General features: G+C 36.4%; 2 protein-coding genes across 4 annotated transcripts in view; one reads left to right on the forward strand and one right to left on the reverse strand.

The window, feature by feature from the left end:
- Nucleotides 1–1,517: 1,517 nt before the first annotated feature.
- On the forward strand, nucleotides 1,518–7,592 carry LOC107714176 (heat shock 70 kDa protein 13-like). The gene is made up of 5 exons (XM_016519931.1): nucleotides 1,518–1,653; nucleotides 2,166–2,506; nucleotides 2,586–2,799; nucleotides 3,409–3,576; nucleotides 5,144–7,592. The coding sequence occupies exons 1-5, from the start codon at nucleotides 1,629–1,631 to the stop codon at nucleotides 5,710–5,712; spliced, it is 1,317 nt and encodes a 438-aa protein (XP_016375417.1). The 5' UTR covers nucleotides 1,518–1,628; the 3' UTR covers nucleotides 5,713–7,592.
- Nucleotides 7,434–14,493, reverse strand: part of LOC107714175 (glycerophosphodiester phosphodiesterase domain-containing protein 5-like) — a 47,956-nt gene continuing 40,896 nt past the window's right edge. The window contains exons 13-18 of one of the 3 annotated variants that reach the window (XR_001636964.1): nucleotides 14,295–14,442; nucleotides 13,848–13,930; nucleotides 11,768–11,782; nucleotides 10,306–10,418; nucleotides 9,234–9,468; nucleotides 7,988–8,065 (exon numbers count right to left, since the gene is read on the reverse strand). Coding sequence is in view for 2 of the 3 variants with exons in the window: in XM_016519929.1 (XP_016375415.1) it covers nucleotides 7,998–8,065; nucleotides 10,306–10,418; nucleotides 11,768–11,782; nucleotides 13,848–13,930; nucleotides 14,295–14,442 (427 nt within the window). In the remaining variant the exon portion in view is untranslated. Of the gene's footprint in view, nucleotides 8,066–9,233; nucleotides 9,469–10,305; nucleotides 10,419–11,767; nucleotides 11,783–13,847; nucleotides 13,931–14,294; nucleotides 14,443–14,493 lie in introns of all 3 variants that reach the window. The other 2 variants (XM_016519929.1, XM_016519930.1) reach the window with 2 other exon arrangements.

Below are 14,493 nucleotides of genomic sequence, written 5' to 3' on the forward strand. Positions count from 1 at the left end.
TTTTTAATTGCAACTTAATTTTTATATTTTTCAAATGTATTATTATTATTATCATTATTTGTTTGTTTGTACCATGCATACTGTCTTGCGCACTAGAATGCTGAGTTTCTTTAAAGTCTTCTTCTTCTTGTTGTTGCTTTACGGCGGATCGCACTTATAAGTGCATTACCGCCACCTATCTCTCAAATGGACCATTGACACTCTATCTACAATCTCCTGATTAACGTATCAACCCACACACAAACACCCTTGATTCTTGTACCCGCTTAGAGTCTTCATAGAGCTTCATTCGGCGCTGCGTGTTCAGCTCCTCCGTCCTCCCTCAGCCCTCTTAAGCGGGATTTGAAAGGAGAGAGAAAAAGAAAAGAAAAGAAAAAGAAAAAAAAAATTTTTTTTAAATAAATAAAACAACACTTATACCTTCTTGTTCAACCCAGTTCTTCCCAAATACTGTAACAATACTGATTTCATGTTTCTTCCTGGATTTAATACATTCTTAATTATAAACCGCTCACCCTTATTCTCTAGTTCATCCTTCAACTCATTTCTTTCAACAGTATATTTCCTACAGTACATTATAACGTGTTCAACTGTTTCATTAACGTCACATACCTCACATAGCCCTGTTGGATGTTTACTTATTAAATGCATTGTACTGTTCAACCTTGTATGCCCCAATCGCAACCTTGTAATCATGTTCTCCTCCGTCTGCTCCAACCTGATACTCTTCCCTTATCCACTGCTGATTGTATTTGATACACATGCCTACCTTTGGTATCTATGTCCCAATACTGCTGCCATAATTTCCAAATATTCATTTTGATAATTGATTTAATTTCTGACCTACTAAGAGGAATCTGAATATCAACTATTTCTCGTTCTATGGCCTTTTTTGCTAAATTATCTGCCTCTTCATTACCTCTCAACCCAATATAAGCCAGTACCCACAGAAACTGAACTTTTATACTATTTTGCTTAAGTGAATATAATTCTTGAAAAATCTCTATTATCATATCTTGTCTTATTTCTGACTTCTGCTGATTCAAACTTATTAGGGCTGAACTTGAGTCTGAACATATTACTGCCTTGGATATTTTAACTTCACTAATCCACCTTATTGCCATAATTATTGCAAACATTTCTCCAGTAAACACTGATAAACAATCTGATATTCTACTGCTCTTATTCACTTTTAACTTCGGTATTACAAATGCAGCGCCCACATGACCCGTTTTTGGATCCTTTGAGGCATCTGTGAAAATGTGCATATATTCTCCATACCTTGACCCCATATATTCCCTTACATCATATACTTCTGTTTCGTAAGCCCCTTCCTTTTGCCTTCTTTCTGATAAACTTAAGATCTTCTTTAAAGTCTCCGGTTTCGAAACTAAAAATGATAACAGGAAGTTGTGCAGAAGTCAGCTTGCGATTTACAGTGCATTCTGGGAAATGTAGTTAACAGCAGCAGTTCCTATCACATTTGTAACCATGCTACTGATTAAAAGAACTACAACCCCCATCAGCCAAACAGTCCGTATTAGGTCGACGTGTATGTTCGCTCAGTCAGAGCAGATACTGAATGAACATCTCTTATACAAATATCCATAACATACTGGGTTGGAAACATGGCCGGGGAAATGTCCATAATAGGTAAGTGTTAAATTAAACTAATGTACTCCTAAATATATATGTCAAATTTAACAGAATAACCATCTATGTAGCATTTAGCTAGAAATAGCACTGACGCATCTGTCATGAAATAACTGACTGTACGTGGATAACAACCGGTACATCAGACAGACAGATAGATATATTGTCCAACTTGAGACAAAAAAGTCCAAAAAAATGTACGCCATTTATAGACACAGCTGGCGTCCGTACTTTATACTACAGATGTTACAGCGGCTGTTTCAACATCTAGTTAGCTAACGTTACCTATCTAGACAGCATGCTTGCGCATCAACTCACCAGGAATATGGTCTAGAATTGCCGTGTTTTATTTTTTCTACATACCACGTTTTTGGATAATATACTTTTGTAATACATATGAACGACATGCGTATAGTAACCATTAAGTTTTATGGTAGCCTATATAACGAAAGAAACATTTCCTGATTTCACCATTTTTTCTTAGTCATATATATTTTTGTGTGTCCCTACAGGTTCTGTTATCCTGGCTTTGTTCCTGGCAGGATACCTGGGACAGCAGTACCTGCCCCCTCCGAAGCCCAGGGTCATTGGGTTGGATCTTGGGACCACTTTCTGCTCTGTGGGAGTGTTTCAGCCTGGCACAGGCGAGATTGCGGTTATTGAAGATGACAAAGGTCGCAACAGCATTCCGAGTGTGGTGTCATTCACCCCCACTGGTGTGTTTTCTGGACATGAGGGCCAGGAATTGTCTGACACAAATCCTCAAAACACAATTTATGATGCCAAGAGATTTATAGGGAAGATTTTCGATGAAGACACTTTAGAGAAAGAGAGCGCGCGATACCCGTTTAAGGTACACATTTCATATTTTACAGTCTTTAATTGCTCTTGCACTGCTTACAGTGTCTCTAACATTTTCTTTACTATTTTAGGTGATATTCAACAACAGGAGTGCAGAATTTTTAGTCTCTACAAATAGCACCTTCACAGTTACTCCTGAATTCATCGGATCCCGTCTCCTGCTGAAAATGAAAAAGATGGCGGAGAAACAACTAGGAGTACCTATCGATAAAGCGGTTATATCAGTGCCAGCAGAGTTTGATGAGAGGCAAAGAAACTACACCATAAGAGCTGCTAACCTAGCTGGTCCGTTTACTACTCACTTCTTAAGGTTTACATTAATCGCAAAAGCCGGTCATTTCATTAGGAATCCACAATTAGGAAATTTTTCGCACAAATTCACTGCATTGACCAACAGAAAGCTACTTGGTTTGAAAGTAATTTCAGTGCAAGACAAGCTGTCCTTCATGCATCTCTATGCTATTGACAATTGACCTTTTTTTGCACACAAAATTTTGCTAATGTAACCACAGCTTTAGTCTGTCACAACTTGGTTGTCTTGCTATTGGAATCTATGGAAGGCACTCAAACAAAAAATAAATAAAGGTAAATTGTGACTTTTTATCTCACAATTCAAACCTTTCCCTTGCTATTCTGAGAAAACTCAGAATTCAGAGGAAAAAAGTCAGAGTTGTGAGATGTACACTCAGAATTGCAAGAAAAAAGTAAGAATTCTAAGTTTATATCTCGGAATTCTGACTTGTTTTGCAATTACCTTTTTCTGAGTTTTATATTACGTGGCGGAAACTGGCTTCCATAGAAATCAGTACAAGTATCCTTGTAAAAGCTGATAATGTTCTGGTTTAAATCTATAATAGTTAACTGATCGATCATTGTGCATGTCTTCCTCATCAGGGCTGGACATCCTGCGGGTGATAAATGAGCCCACGGCGGCAGCGATGGCTTATGGACTGCATAAAGCAGAAGTGTTTAATGTGCTGGTGGTGGATCTGGGAGGAGGAACACTAGATGTGTCACTTCTTAATAAGCAGGGTGGCATGTTCCTTACCAGAGCAATGGCAGGTGAGCTGGGTGATATGACATTATAAATGTATCAACTAGGAGAGATTTTACTATGGTAGGTATATTTGTGTGGCTATTAATGGGCAGGGCTACTTTGTTATTTACATATTTGAGACACATCCTGCTCTGTATTGTCTCCATTATTGCAAGTTTGTTTATTAAAGCAAAGAGGAGGAAGAAATAATGGGTGTAACATGAAGCAAAGTTTAGTTGTATATGGTTGCCAAGCAGTTAATTCTAATTTAACGTACACATTAATGTAGAATTCAGCTGATGTCCATTTACGGATGCAAGAAATTTGAAGCTTTTTTAATTACAGTGTTGCACTCTAAATGATTTTTTGCACCAAATACCACACTTGTTCATTTGTTATGAAAACTGCATTGAAAAATCCGTGCAAAACTACGTGCAAACTTCTTGTCCTTCTAATATTGATACAGGCCATTCACTTGATTTGTGCAGTTTTTTTTTTTCTTCAGAAAGGGTTCAATGGTATTTTCCTGTTGTCCTACTATTTTATTATAACAAATAATATACATATTCATTTATCATTTTCACTCACCCCTTTTCTTTAAAATGGTTTAAAGGCTTGAATGCCAGGTTCATCATTTTATAAAGCGTTTTGCTTTTAGTCACAATTATGAATTCCCTTTCCTGTCCTGTCCAACAAAAAAAGAGAGGCGACTCAGAATTTTCGCCGTCGTCAAATCGTTCCACTTATGTCCAGTACTGATGTTTACGCTTGTTATTTGTCTTTGTCGGTTTTTCTGTCTTGTGACCTGAGATATTTTCTGCTTCTTCAGCCGTACAAGTACCAATTTTCCTGTTGTTTTGCTGGCAAAACGCATGTGTTCAGCTGTTTAATTTTCGCGCCTCGTATCCCCAAACAACACTACGCTTTGACGTATCGCACGCGCGGGTGAAACAGCGCGGGTCACGTCATTTCTTCACGGCGAAATTCATTGAAGGGAGCGACCTGCACCATGCATTATTAAAACATTTTTTTAAAAATAGAAAACTGTTAGGAGCACAATGACAATCTCACGTGGGTGTACATCATTCAAATGACTACCCACAGCAGCATACACCTTTAAAATATAAAGCAATTCATTTATATTATCTTATAATATTATATTTGTAATACATTAATGTTAAAATCTAAATATATGAATTCAAATTTCATGGAATTTTTTGTAGTTATGTAAGTTTTTCTTGTTCAGTTCTACAGTATTTTTTGTGAGTTGTATTTTAATTTTTTTTATTTTTCAAATCCTTATAGAGTCATCACAAATGATTAGAAAATTCATAGAAAAGCATTGAAATTCATTGTTTAGAGAAGGTAGGGACCCTGGTTATGACCTTCTGTATTTGAATACACATACTATGTTTTTCCCCAGGCTCTGTGGTTTGACCTCAATGGGTATTTAGGTTAGAAGGTTTTGGGTAGTGCAATCTCAGCGAAACCTCACTGGCATTTACCTAACACACATGGAAATGGTGTCACATCGGGTGCACAACCTTCATCCTGTTTCAGCACGAGATTAACACATGGTCTTCATCTCCACAGGTAATAACAAGCTTGGAGGGCAGGACTTCACCCAGCGTTTGCTGCAGTACACTATTGAGCGAGTGCGGCAGCAGTACGGCGTGCCTCCTACTCTTAAAGAAGACATCCACCTCCTCCGACAGGCCGTGGAGGCCGCCAAGCTCAACCTCACCCAGGAGCCTCACGTTCACCTCCGTGTCCCTCTTTACCTGCAGACAACGGGAGCGAATGGAGCGCTAGAGGAAAAAGTCCTGTTTCAGGAGAAGCTGACACGGGAACTCTTTGAGGAGCTGAATGCAGATCTCTTCCAGAAGATTCTGGCACCCATTGAGACTGTCCTCATAGAGGGCCATCTAGAGAAAGAGGAAGTGGATGAGATTGTCCTGGTGGGAGGGTCTACGAGGATCCCCCGCATTAGACAGCTCATTAGTCAGTACTTTGGAAAGGAACCAAACACCTCAGTGGACCCTGACCTGGCCGTGGTGACCGGGGTAGCCATTCAAGCAGGCATCATGGGCGGCTCTTGGCCTCTCCAGGTCAGCGCAATTGAGATTCCCAACAGGCACCTTCTTAAGACCAACTTCAGCTGATTGGTTGAGACTTAAACTGCTACTTGGGCATTTGTTACGTGACTGCTATGTGCCAACAAACCAAAAACCGGTTAAACGATGTGTGTGTTATATGTTTTTGCTTCCTTAAACACATTAGCTTTGCAATGAATTCCTGATTGGGCCAAACACAATGGTTACTGGAGCATTTGTACTTAACGTCTGGCCCAAATTAAAATTTATACATTTATCTAAGCATTGAGAAAATGTTTTTCCCGTTATCTTGAGCAAGTGTCTGCTTGGAACCATATCGGTTAGTTTATTGCCATCTTTGTGCCTAACTGGTACTAACTGTGCAAGAAGTCTTTGACAACTGGTTTTAGCAGGTTTAATGATGTTATATTCAGGGAAGCAGCTGTTTGTATATAACTGAATAATCATTCCAGTCTCAGCTATTTATTTATTTATTTTGCCAAGGCTAGTTGTGATTTCAGCTACCGGTTTCTGTCTACTGGAGTTTTGCTTGTGCCTTTTTATTCATTGCCACAGTTAAATGTGTACTGTAGACTAAGCATAGTCTGGTTTGGACTTTATTTTTTAAAGACTTACTGTCTTTTTTGTGAGGCTTTTTTTTTAATAGAGTTAAGTATTAGTAAACCGTAATACCACCTGCCAACTGTTAAATAGGAATCATTTAAAATGTACCAGCATGACCAATGTGGTATTTAGTTCATTAACTCTTCAAACTGAAACTTTTATAAGAATGTGAATTAAAAGATATATAAATGTTTACATATATATTTCGTGTTTAGGTTCACATTTTTCTGCATATTAAAAAAGTGAAGTATAATTACCCACATTGACCAAAAAAAAAAAAGATGTTGCTTTTTGTGTTGACCTGTTTTGTTTATATAATGCTAAAGGCTTAATATTAGAGGTGAATATAGTTTAATGCACTTTACATATGGAGTTCAGAACATTGCACAAAGTCAAAAGGGAAAACAATTATCAGTGTGAATGCATATTCAAAACATTACTGTAACTGTAAAAAAACACTGAATTCTATTTTTGTACAGTCCTTTACCATTTCATTTGTTGCATTATGCACAGAACCTGGTTTGTGTGTGTGATTAAAGTCCTTTAACTTTTGCTACTGTGCAAAGAAAAACAAACCTTGTTAAAACTGCAGAGTTTTTTTATTGATCGACCTCTGAAACACATCAATACAAAATAAAAACATCAAACAGCACAATCGTTCAGCCTCGTCCTCTGTGTGACAGCACAAGCCACTGTAAACAATGTCACATCTCACATTTACAATATTAAGTAAAGGGTCAGGACATCTCAGCAATGGGAAGCCCTGTACAAAATATTTAATACATGAAAAGCTACTCAAACGAAAGGGTTGAGACTAAAATGACAATGTAACAGTTAAAAAAATAAAATAATCACTGAGCAATATTCAAACACACTTTTTATAGGACAGTGTCCGAGTAATATTGCACAGCATTGAAACTCCAAGCCAGCTTCCTTTATAAACAGTGTTCAACTATAGAATCCAAACTCAATTTTGGACAGACCCTTTTTCATGGATCTTTAAGTTTTGGTTTCTGTAATCCACCATTTCAACCTAACTTGGGGACTTTTTTTGTTTTTCCTAAATTAAACCACAGATATGCCAAACATAAATATTCCATGTAATCTGGCATCATATCTACTAAGACAATAAGGCTGGGTGATTTCCTTCCAAAATGACAACTGAACCACATGCTAAATAGGTGGTATATTAAATACAGCAAATATAACTTGAAGGCTAAAGGCAGGCACTCTGTAAACACCTGTTTATTCTTAAAAATTCTTAAAAACCGTTTGAACAGAAGGCATCAATTGACTGAATATCACACCAAACCAAGGTCTAGAAATAAAAAGAAAAACTGGCATAATATGTTATACTCCACATTGGCTGGCTATGGAAGATTAGAAAAATAAAATCCCCAAAAACCGACAGATAAAATCCACTATATTATCATAGGCATGCTTTCAATACGAAGCAAGTAACAGGCATTCCAGAATCCTCAAGCGTTACGTAGGGGAAGAGGCCACAAATTTTGGTAATAGTCAACAGCAGAACCGCACTTCCTACTTCTCTTTACTGTCCAGAATTTAAAACAAGCAACTTAATAGTGGAAGAAAAAAAAAAGAATTTTCTGTACACGGGGCCATCAGAAACAGTAGGCTAAGAGTTGAGTCAGTAGTTCAGAGGAGACACCACAAGCTTGATCAGGATGTGATGTGATTTTTTGTTCCATGAGTCAATGAGCAATGTCTTAATTGGTGTAGTAGTTAAATTCATTTTCCGTATAGGGTTCATCGCTGGTGACTCCGTTGCTCACCTCTGTGGAATAAGATGACAGGAGGCAATACAAATTATGCTTAACGCCCACAACGTTTACAAGACCTCCACTATGACAAACCACAAACCAAGGATCTTCAATCATACTGGAGATATACCGGCTCTGTTCCAAACCCTAGTGAGCTGCCTACCTAGACAGCACTTTATTAGGCATCACAGGTGTGAATCTGATGTGAAAGCAGTTTAAAATAGTAAACTGCATACTTTTTCTACCTTATAAGATGGACTTTTGTCTAAAAATCTTGGCTGAAGTCAGTATTACACATATTGTTTACAGATAGTGTAATTGTGAAAAGCAATTTATTCTCTGAGGAAATCCGAGATGGAAACTATATTTTATTATTACTTTTTGTGCCGAGTAGTGGATAAATTCATTAGTTTAGCTACATGCTAACGCTACTTTAAACAACAGTCAACTTTCAATAGACAAGTCTCATATTCAAGATGGCAGACAAAGTTGAAGGAAACAATATTACATTCAAAACCTTTACTCCGTAATATCAATAGAAATGTTCTTGATAATTATTTAATTCAGTATTTATGTAAACTACCGTTCCAGTGGGTTTTGGTGTAAGAAATATATATTTTTTTTTTTCAGCAAAGATGGGTGTAATTGATTAAAAGTGACATTAAAAGACACTTATTATGATTTACATATATAAATTCAGTTCTTTTCAACATGGGTAAGAATGATTTCTAAATGATCATGTGACGAAGTCTGCAGTACTGAAAATTCAGCTTTGCCATCAAAGGATTAAATTAAATTTTAAAATATATTCAAATATAAAACAGTTATTTGAAATTGTAATAATATTTCACAATATTACTGCATTTTTGATTATATAAACGCAGCCTTTGGTGAGCAAAAGAGACTTTTTTTAAAAATAACAATAACAAAGAATACCTACTTCAAAATGTAAAAAAAAAATGGTAAGGAGTGCATGTGTGACCATTTACTAAGTTTATGCCTATATAGAACATTTCAACTTAGTCATAAGGTTTAATATATTAATATGCTTTTTATGGTAACTACTTATGTGGGTTTGCACACTTGGAACAGAGCCAGTGGTGAAAAAGCACACTGTAGATCTTCTTTGTGAATTCCACATGTCTGAATGATCGGGTTAGTTATCATCACCCTCATACTCACCAAACGCAGGCCACAGTTACCCTGGCCATTGATGCTACAGCCCTGCATGAGCTATCATTCAAGCTGTGGGATGTCAGTGGAGTATGGATTGATGGAAGAATGGATGCAGGAAGAGACGGGATGGTGGTAGACAGTGAGAGACAGGAAGGTGAGGGGAGGGAATGAGATGGAATGGGATGAAGGGATGCGGTGACACAGACTCAAACCCAGGAGGTGGACAGCTACTGTGGCTGACCTTAGAGACAGGGCAAACACACACACACACACACACACACACACAGAGGCATGCAAACATTGCTGGGACACATGCACACACAATAATAATCCAAAAACACATTGCATGTGTCAACTGGACATAAATCGCAAAATAACCCATGACAGAGGGATCTTGTGTCACTCTGAAGGAGATAATGCGATAATGAACATCGGCTGTACATTATCCCACTTATTACACAGCTACTTATCAAAGAAATACATCATCAATGAATCCTCTGGAGTGAATGGGTGCCGTCAGAATGAGAGTCCAAACAGCTGATAAAAACATCAACTTAAAAACCCATAGCTTTTCATTTCACAAGACATTACTTGATGGACTGGAGTGGTGTTTCTGAGTCTGAAGGCACCCATTCACTGCAGAGGATACAAGTGAGCAAGTGATGTAATACAAAATTTCTCCACATCTGTTCCGATGAAGAAACCCATCTACATCTTGAATGGCCTGAGGGTGAGTATATATTCAGCACATTTTCAATCCCGGGTGAACTATTCCTTTAAAATAAAAATATTAAAGTCCTTCAGATTTGAGTCACAAGATGGTGCTAATGAGCTTTTCTAACTTCTTGGTATAGAAAGAGAAACAATGTGAAGTAATATATGACACATGAAAAAAACAGCACCAGTATTGTACCATGGACAATGGTGAAATATGTAGTTTAGTGGTTATTATACAAATATTTGATTGACCAATCAGAATCCAGTATTTCAGAGCACAGTGTAATAAAGCTTACGTATAACACTCTCATACACACGCAATATGAGAAACGTCAAAAGGATGTGGTTAGGTGGCTCTTACCAGAGAAGATGAGCTTCTCTTTCATGATGTTGACATCTCTGCTGGATCTCCCGACGGCTGCGCTCAGCATGATCTGCTCTGGGTTGTAGCTCCGCATCCCGCTCATTCTCCATCTGTGATCACGTGCACACACAAACACACACACGTACACAGACTGACCTTAGTGACAGAGTTCACACTGATACTGCTGACTCAGCTAATAAAATCTATGCTTTTTAAAATCATTAGTCTCACAGTGATCTACTAATGTAATTGGTAGTCTATGATATATACAGTGTGTTTACACTACCTATCAAAAGTTTGGGTCAGTGACCCCAAGAAATTAATACTTTTTTAAGGAAGGATGCATTAAATTGATCAAAAGTGATATTTCAAATTTTTTATATTTCAAATTAATCGGTTCTTTAAACCTTCTATTTATCAAATAATCTTGAAAAAAGATATATTACAGTTTCCACAAAAATATTCAGTTACTGTTTTCAAAACTGATCATTATAAACGTTTCTTGAGCAGCAAATCAGAATATTAGAATGATTTCTGAAGGATCATGTGATACTGAAGACTGGCGTAATGATGCTGAAAATTCAGCTTGCCCATCAAAGGAATAAATTATATTTTAATATGAAATATATTTATTTTAAAATAGTAAAACAGTTATTTTAAAATGTAACAATATTTCACACTATTACTATTTTACTGTATTTTAATCAAATAAAGATCATCTTTTAAAATAAAATAAAAAATTACCAAACCCAATCTTTTGAAAGGTATTACATGAATAATATACTAAACTCTTAAGATTTTAGATTTATGTATGAACTAAAATCAAAGCTGTTAATCTAAAGTTCTAGCGACCATCTGTTCAAATGACCCAAAATACAATGTATGTTTTATTATGTTTATTTATTTATTCTAATAATATCTCTTAATCCCACACCATCTGTCAAAACTGACATTTTGGGGTGTTTTTTGGTCCAAAACAAAAGCATTTGAATTCAACTGGACAGCTGGTAGAAATATAGATAACCTTCCATCTAAGTGTAAACTGTTTTCGTGGGGAAAAAACACTCTTCTGCAACGATAGAAAATTATTCTCTGACTGAAACAAAAGCCAGCTAAATAATCTGTAACTGTCAGTCATGTGATTGTCACCCCCTAGTGGATGAGTGCGGAATGACTTAGCAAAACCCATCAAGTCTTCCTGTTTGTGAACCTTAATCCAAGTCATTCCACATAATGTACCTCAATTAAATATTAATTATATGTTAAATGATAAGCAGTGATATTAAAGTGTAATCATGTGGGCTGTGGTTTAGTGAGAAGAGTTAGTAATAGCATTGACAAAATACAGGTAGAACGAAAGATCCAGGCAGATAGATTGAAAAAGGGTTATACAGAGAAAGAAGGGCAAGAAAGGGAGATATACACTGGCAGCATGGGCCAACAGCGCTGACCCAATTACCTGATCATGTGATAGCTGAGAGATGCCAGAATGCAGCAGAGAAGAGGAGCATGCACATCAGGCAGAGAGCAAGAAGAAGAGGAGCAGAGGTGGAAGAAAGGGTACAAGAGTAAAAGAAAGGGAGAGAATTAAGAGGTCAGTTCAGAAAAGAAGATGCAAATGTCACTATGGCAAGCGCAGCAAACGTAGAGGATCCAGAGCCCAACATAACATTGAGTTTTCAGTTCACGCATTTACCAGTGATGCTGATCTCCAGCATTAAACATAATATTATAATGCAAAACAATATCAACGCAAACACGTTTTCTTCTTATCCTTCTTTCCTTCTCTTTCACGCTAGAGGTAATCATGTTTCAGGATGCATTAATATTTGTTTTGTAAAGGTCAAACAATGTGAATTTCCCATGGGAGGCTGTATTTGATTACATCTGATGAAACTACAACACATAATTTGATTGTGTGAAACAATCCAAGTGAAGTTATTACATATTTATTTACTAGAACTTACAATCTAGATGTTTTAGGAGTGACTTTATTTGTTAAAGGGGTCATATGATGTTGCTAAAAAGAACATTATTTTGTGTATTTGGTGTAATGAAATGTGTTTATGCGGTTTAAGGTTAAAAAAACACACATACTGTTTTCCACATGGAGGCCGCCTTGAGTGAGCAGAGGCGGCGGGCTTGAGAACGGCACGGCCGACGGATTCGACGAAGGAGGCTTGCAGCAACCACATGTGACGACCCCGGGCTGGACTCCGCTTCGTCCACGGTGAAAGCCGATCCGGCGATCCGCCAAACAAAGTAGTTTCGCTTTCACAACGAAACACAGCACCTTCACGACATGGCGGCGGCAACAACAATACTACAGCGAGAATAAAAGTTACGCCTTCTTTCTTTGCGTGTTTCCACCACTAGTGCTTTTGCTTTCGCCTAGAAACACACAGCTTCTCCCTGACATGGCTGCTTCAACACTAACTGCGGTTACTGAAACCACGCCTTCTTTCTTTGCGTGAACATTTGGGCGGCGTTATGCAAATCTTCCCACATAGTGACGTAGACATGGGGCGTGTTAGAACGAGCCGTTTTAGGTAGGTGTGGCTGACTCTTAACTTTTATAAAGAATATCTCTTTGGATTTGAGACTTTAGTCTTTGCAACTTTACAGATCTTCTTTATGCACCAAGAGTTTGTAACACTCCAAAGAGAAAGGAAAAATTGAAATCGCATCATATGACCCCTTTAAAAGTAAATTATTAAAATTTAAATACTATAATAAAACATTTCTTTAGTAGAATAAACTAATTTATTTATTTATTCACTTTTTAACGCCATGCCAGCATCAAGGCTATTTTCATGGCGATCTCTGAATAAATTATACAAGGTATACAATTAACAAAAGGTTATAAAAAGACATTTCAGATATAGTAGAATAAACTAAAAATTTGCATATAGATACTTTAACTTTCTATAAACATTAATATATATTTTTTCTAATACTTTATTGCTCATAATGTATATGAGATTGACATGACTTCTTAAGAGATTTAAATTTAATTTAAGTAATTTAGTATATGTATTGGAAAGTTGGAAAGAAGTTGGAAGAAGAATTTTGAAAGTTTTTGTTAACTAAAACTAAATCTAAAATTAATTGGGAAAATAAAATAAAAAAATAAAATAAAATAAAAATATTAGATGAAAAGCTTAAACAAAAATTATAAATTGTTGTATTGGCAACCGACTTTTTCATTATAAATAATAGAAAAAGTAAAATAAGTTGAAGTACTAAAATGACTAAAATCTAAAAAATCTTATTTAATCTAATATATAAATCTAAAAAATATATATAAAAATAAAACCAAAAAATGACAAATGCACATAACATAACTACTAAAACTTAAACTAAACTAAATAAATAAAATGAAAACATATAAAAATAAAAGCGAATTCAAAATATTAATAAATACTACAACAGAATATAAATAGTCCAAAAATAACACTGAACTAGAACTAGGTCTTACTTTGAATAAAACATTATCCCTATAATCTACAGCATACCATGTCAAACAAGTGGACACTTACTTCTGGAATATAAATATTCCCAGAACTACAGCAAAGGAAATGAGATCAGTAGAGATCCATATCAAGCAGTACTCATCCGGACTCTAGAAAAAGACACAAACGTTAATGAGACACACACACCACTAGATGGCGCAAGAGAATAGCTATCACAGCCATTGCTAGATCATTTTTTCACCATTAAATATAAAAATATAAATTATTAAATAAGGTAATTATCAATATTTATTATATAAAAATGTAAATCTCAATCATGTATTTGCCCCTTAACATATTTATCTTATTTTTAAGTTATATTCTAGAAAAACTATATTTTAAAAAAGGCAGTATGCTTCTCATTTTGAATAAAGGCCAGAACAGCAGATGCTGACCAATTATATATCTTGGAAAAGCATGACGGCTTTGTGCCGTTGCTTAATGAATAATCTACAAGCAGATGAGGGTTCGTACCATGAGCCAGAGCGGATAGTGCACCTTCCTCAGCACCTGCGGGGCCTCGGAGGAGACGGACGGCACCCCACTGCACCACAGCAGGGAATACAGCCACGGCTTGTTCACCGAACACAGAGTCAGACTGATGTTGTTCTCATTATACAGCCTATTAAAATAAACACAGAGATATATGAATAGCTTTTACACACTTGACAGC

The sequence above is a fragment of the Sinocyclocheilus rhinocerous genome, unplaced genomic scaffold (genome assembly GCF_001515625.1).
Source record: "Sinocyclocheilus rhinocerous isolate Xijiao unplaced genomic scaffold, SAMN03320098_v1.1 scaffold1561, whole genome shotgun sequence".
NCBI classification, from domain to species: domain Eukaryota; kingdom Metazoa; phylum Chordata; class Actinopteri; order Cypriniformes; family Cyprinidae; genus Sinocyclocheilus; species Sinocyclocheilus rhinocerous.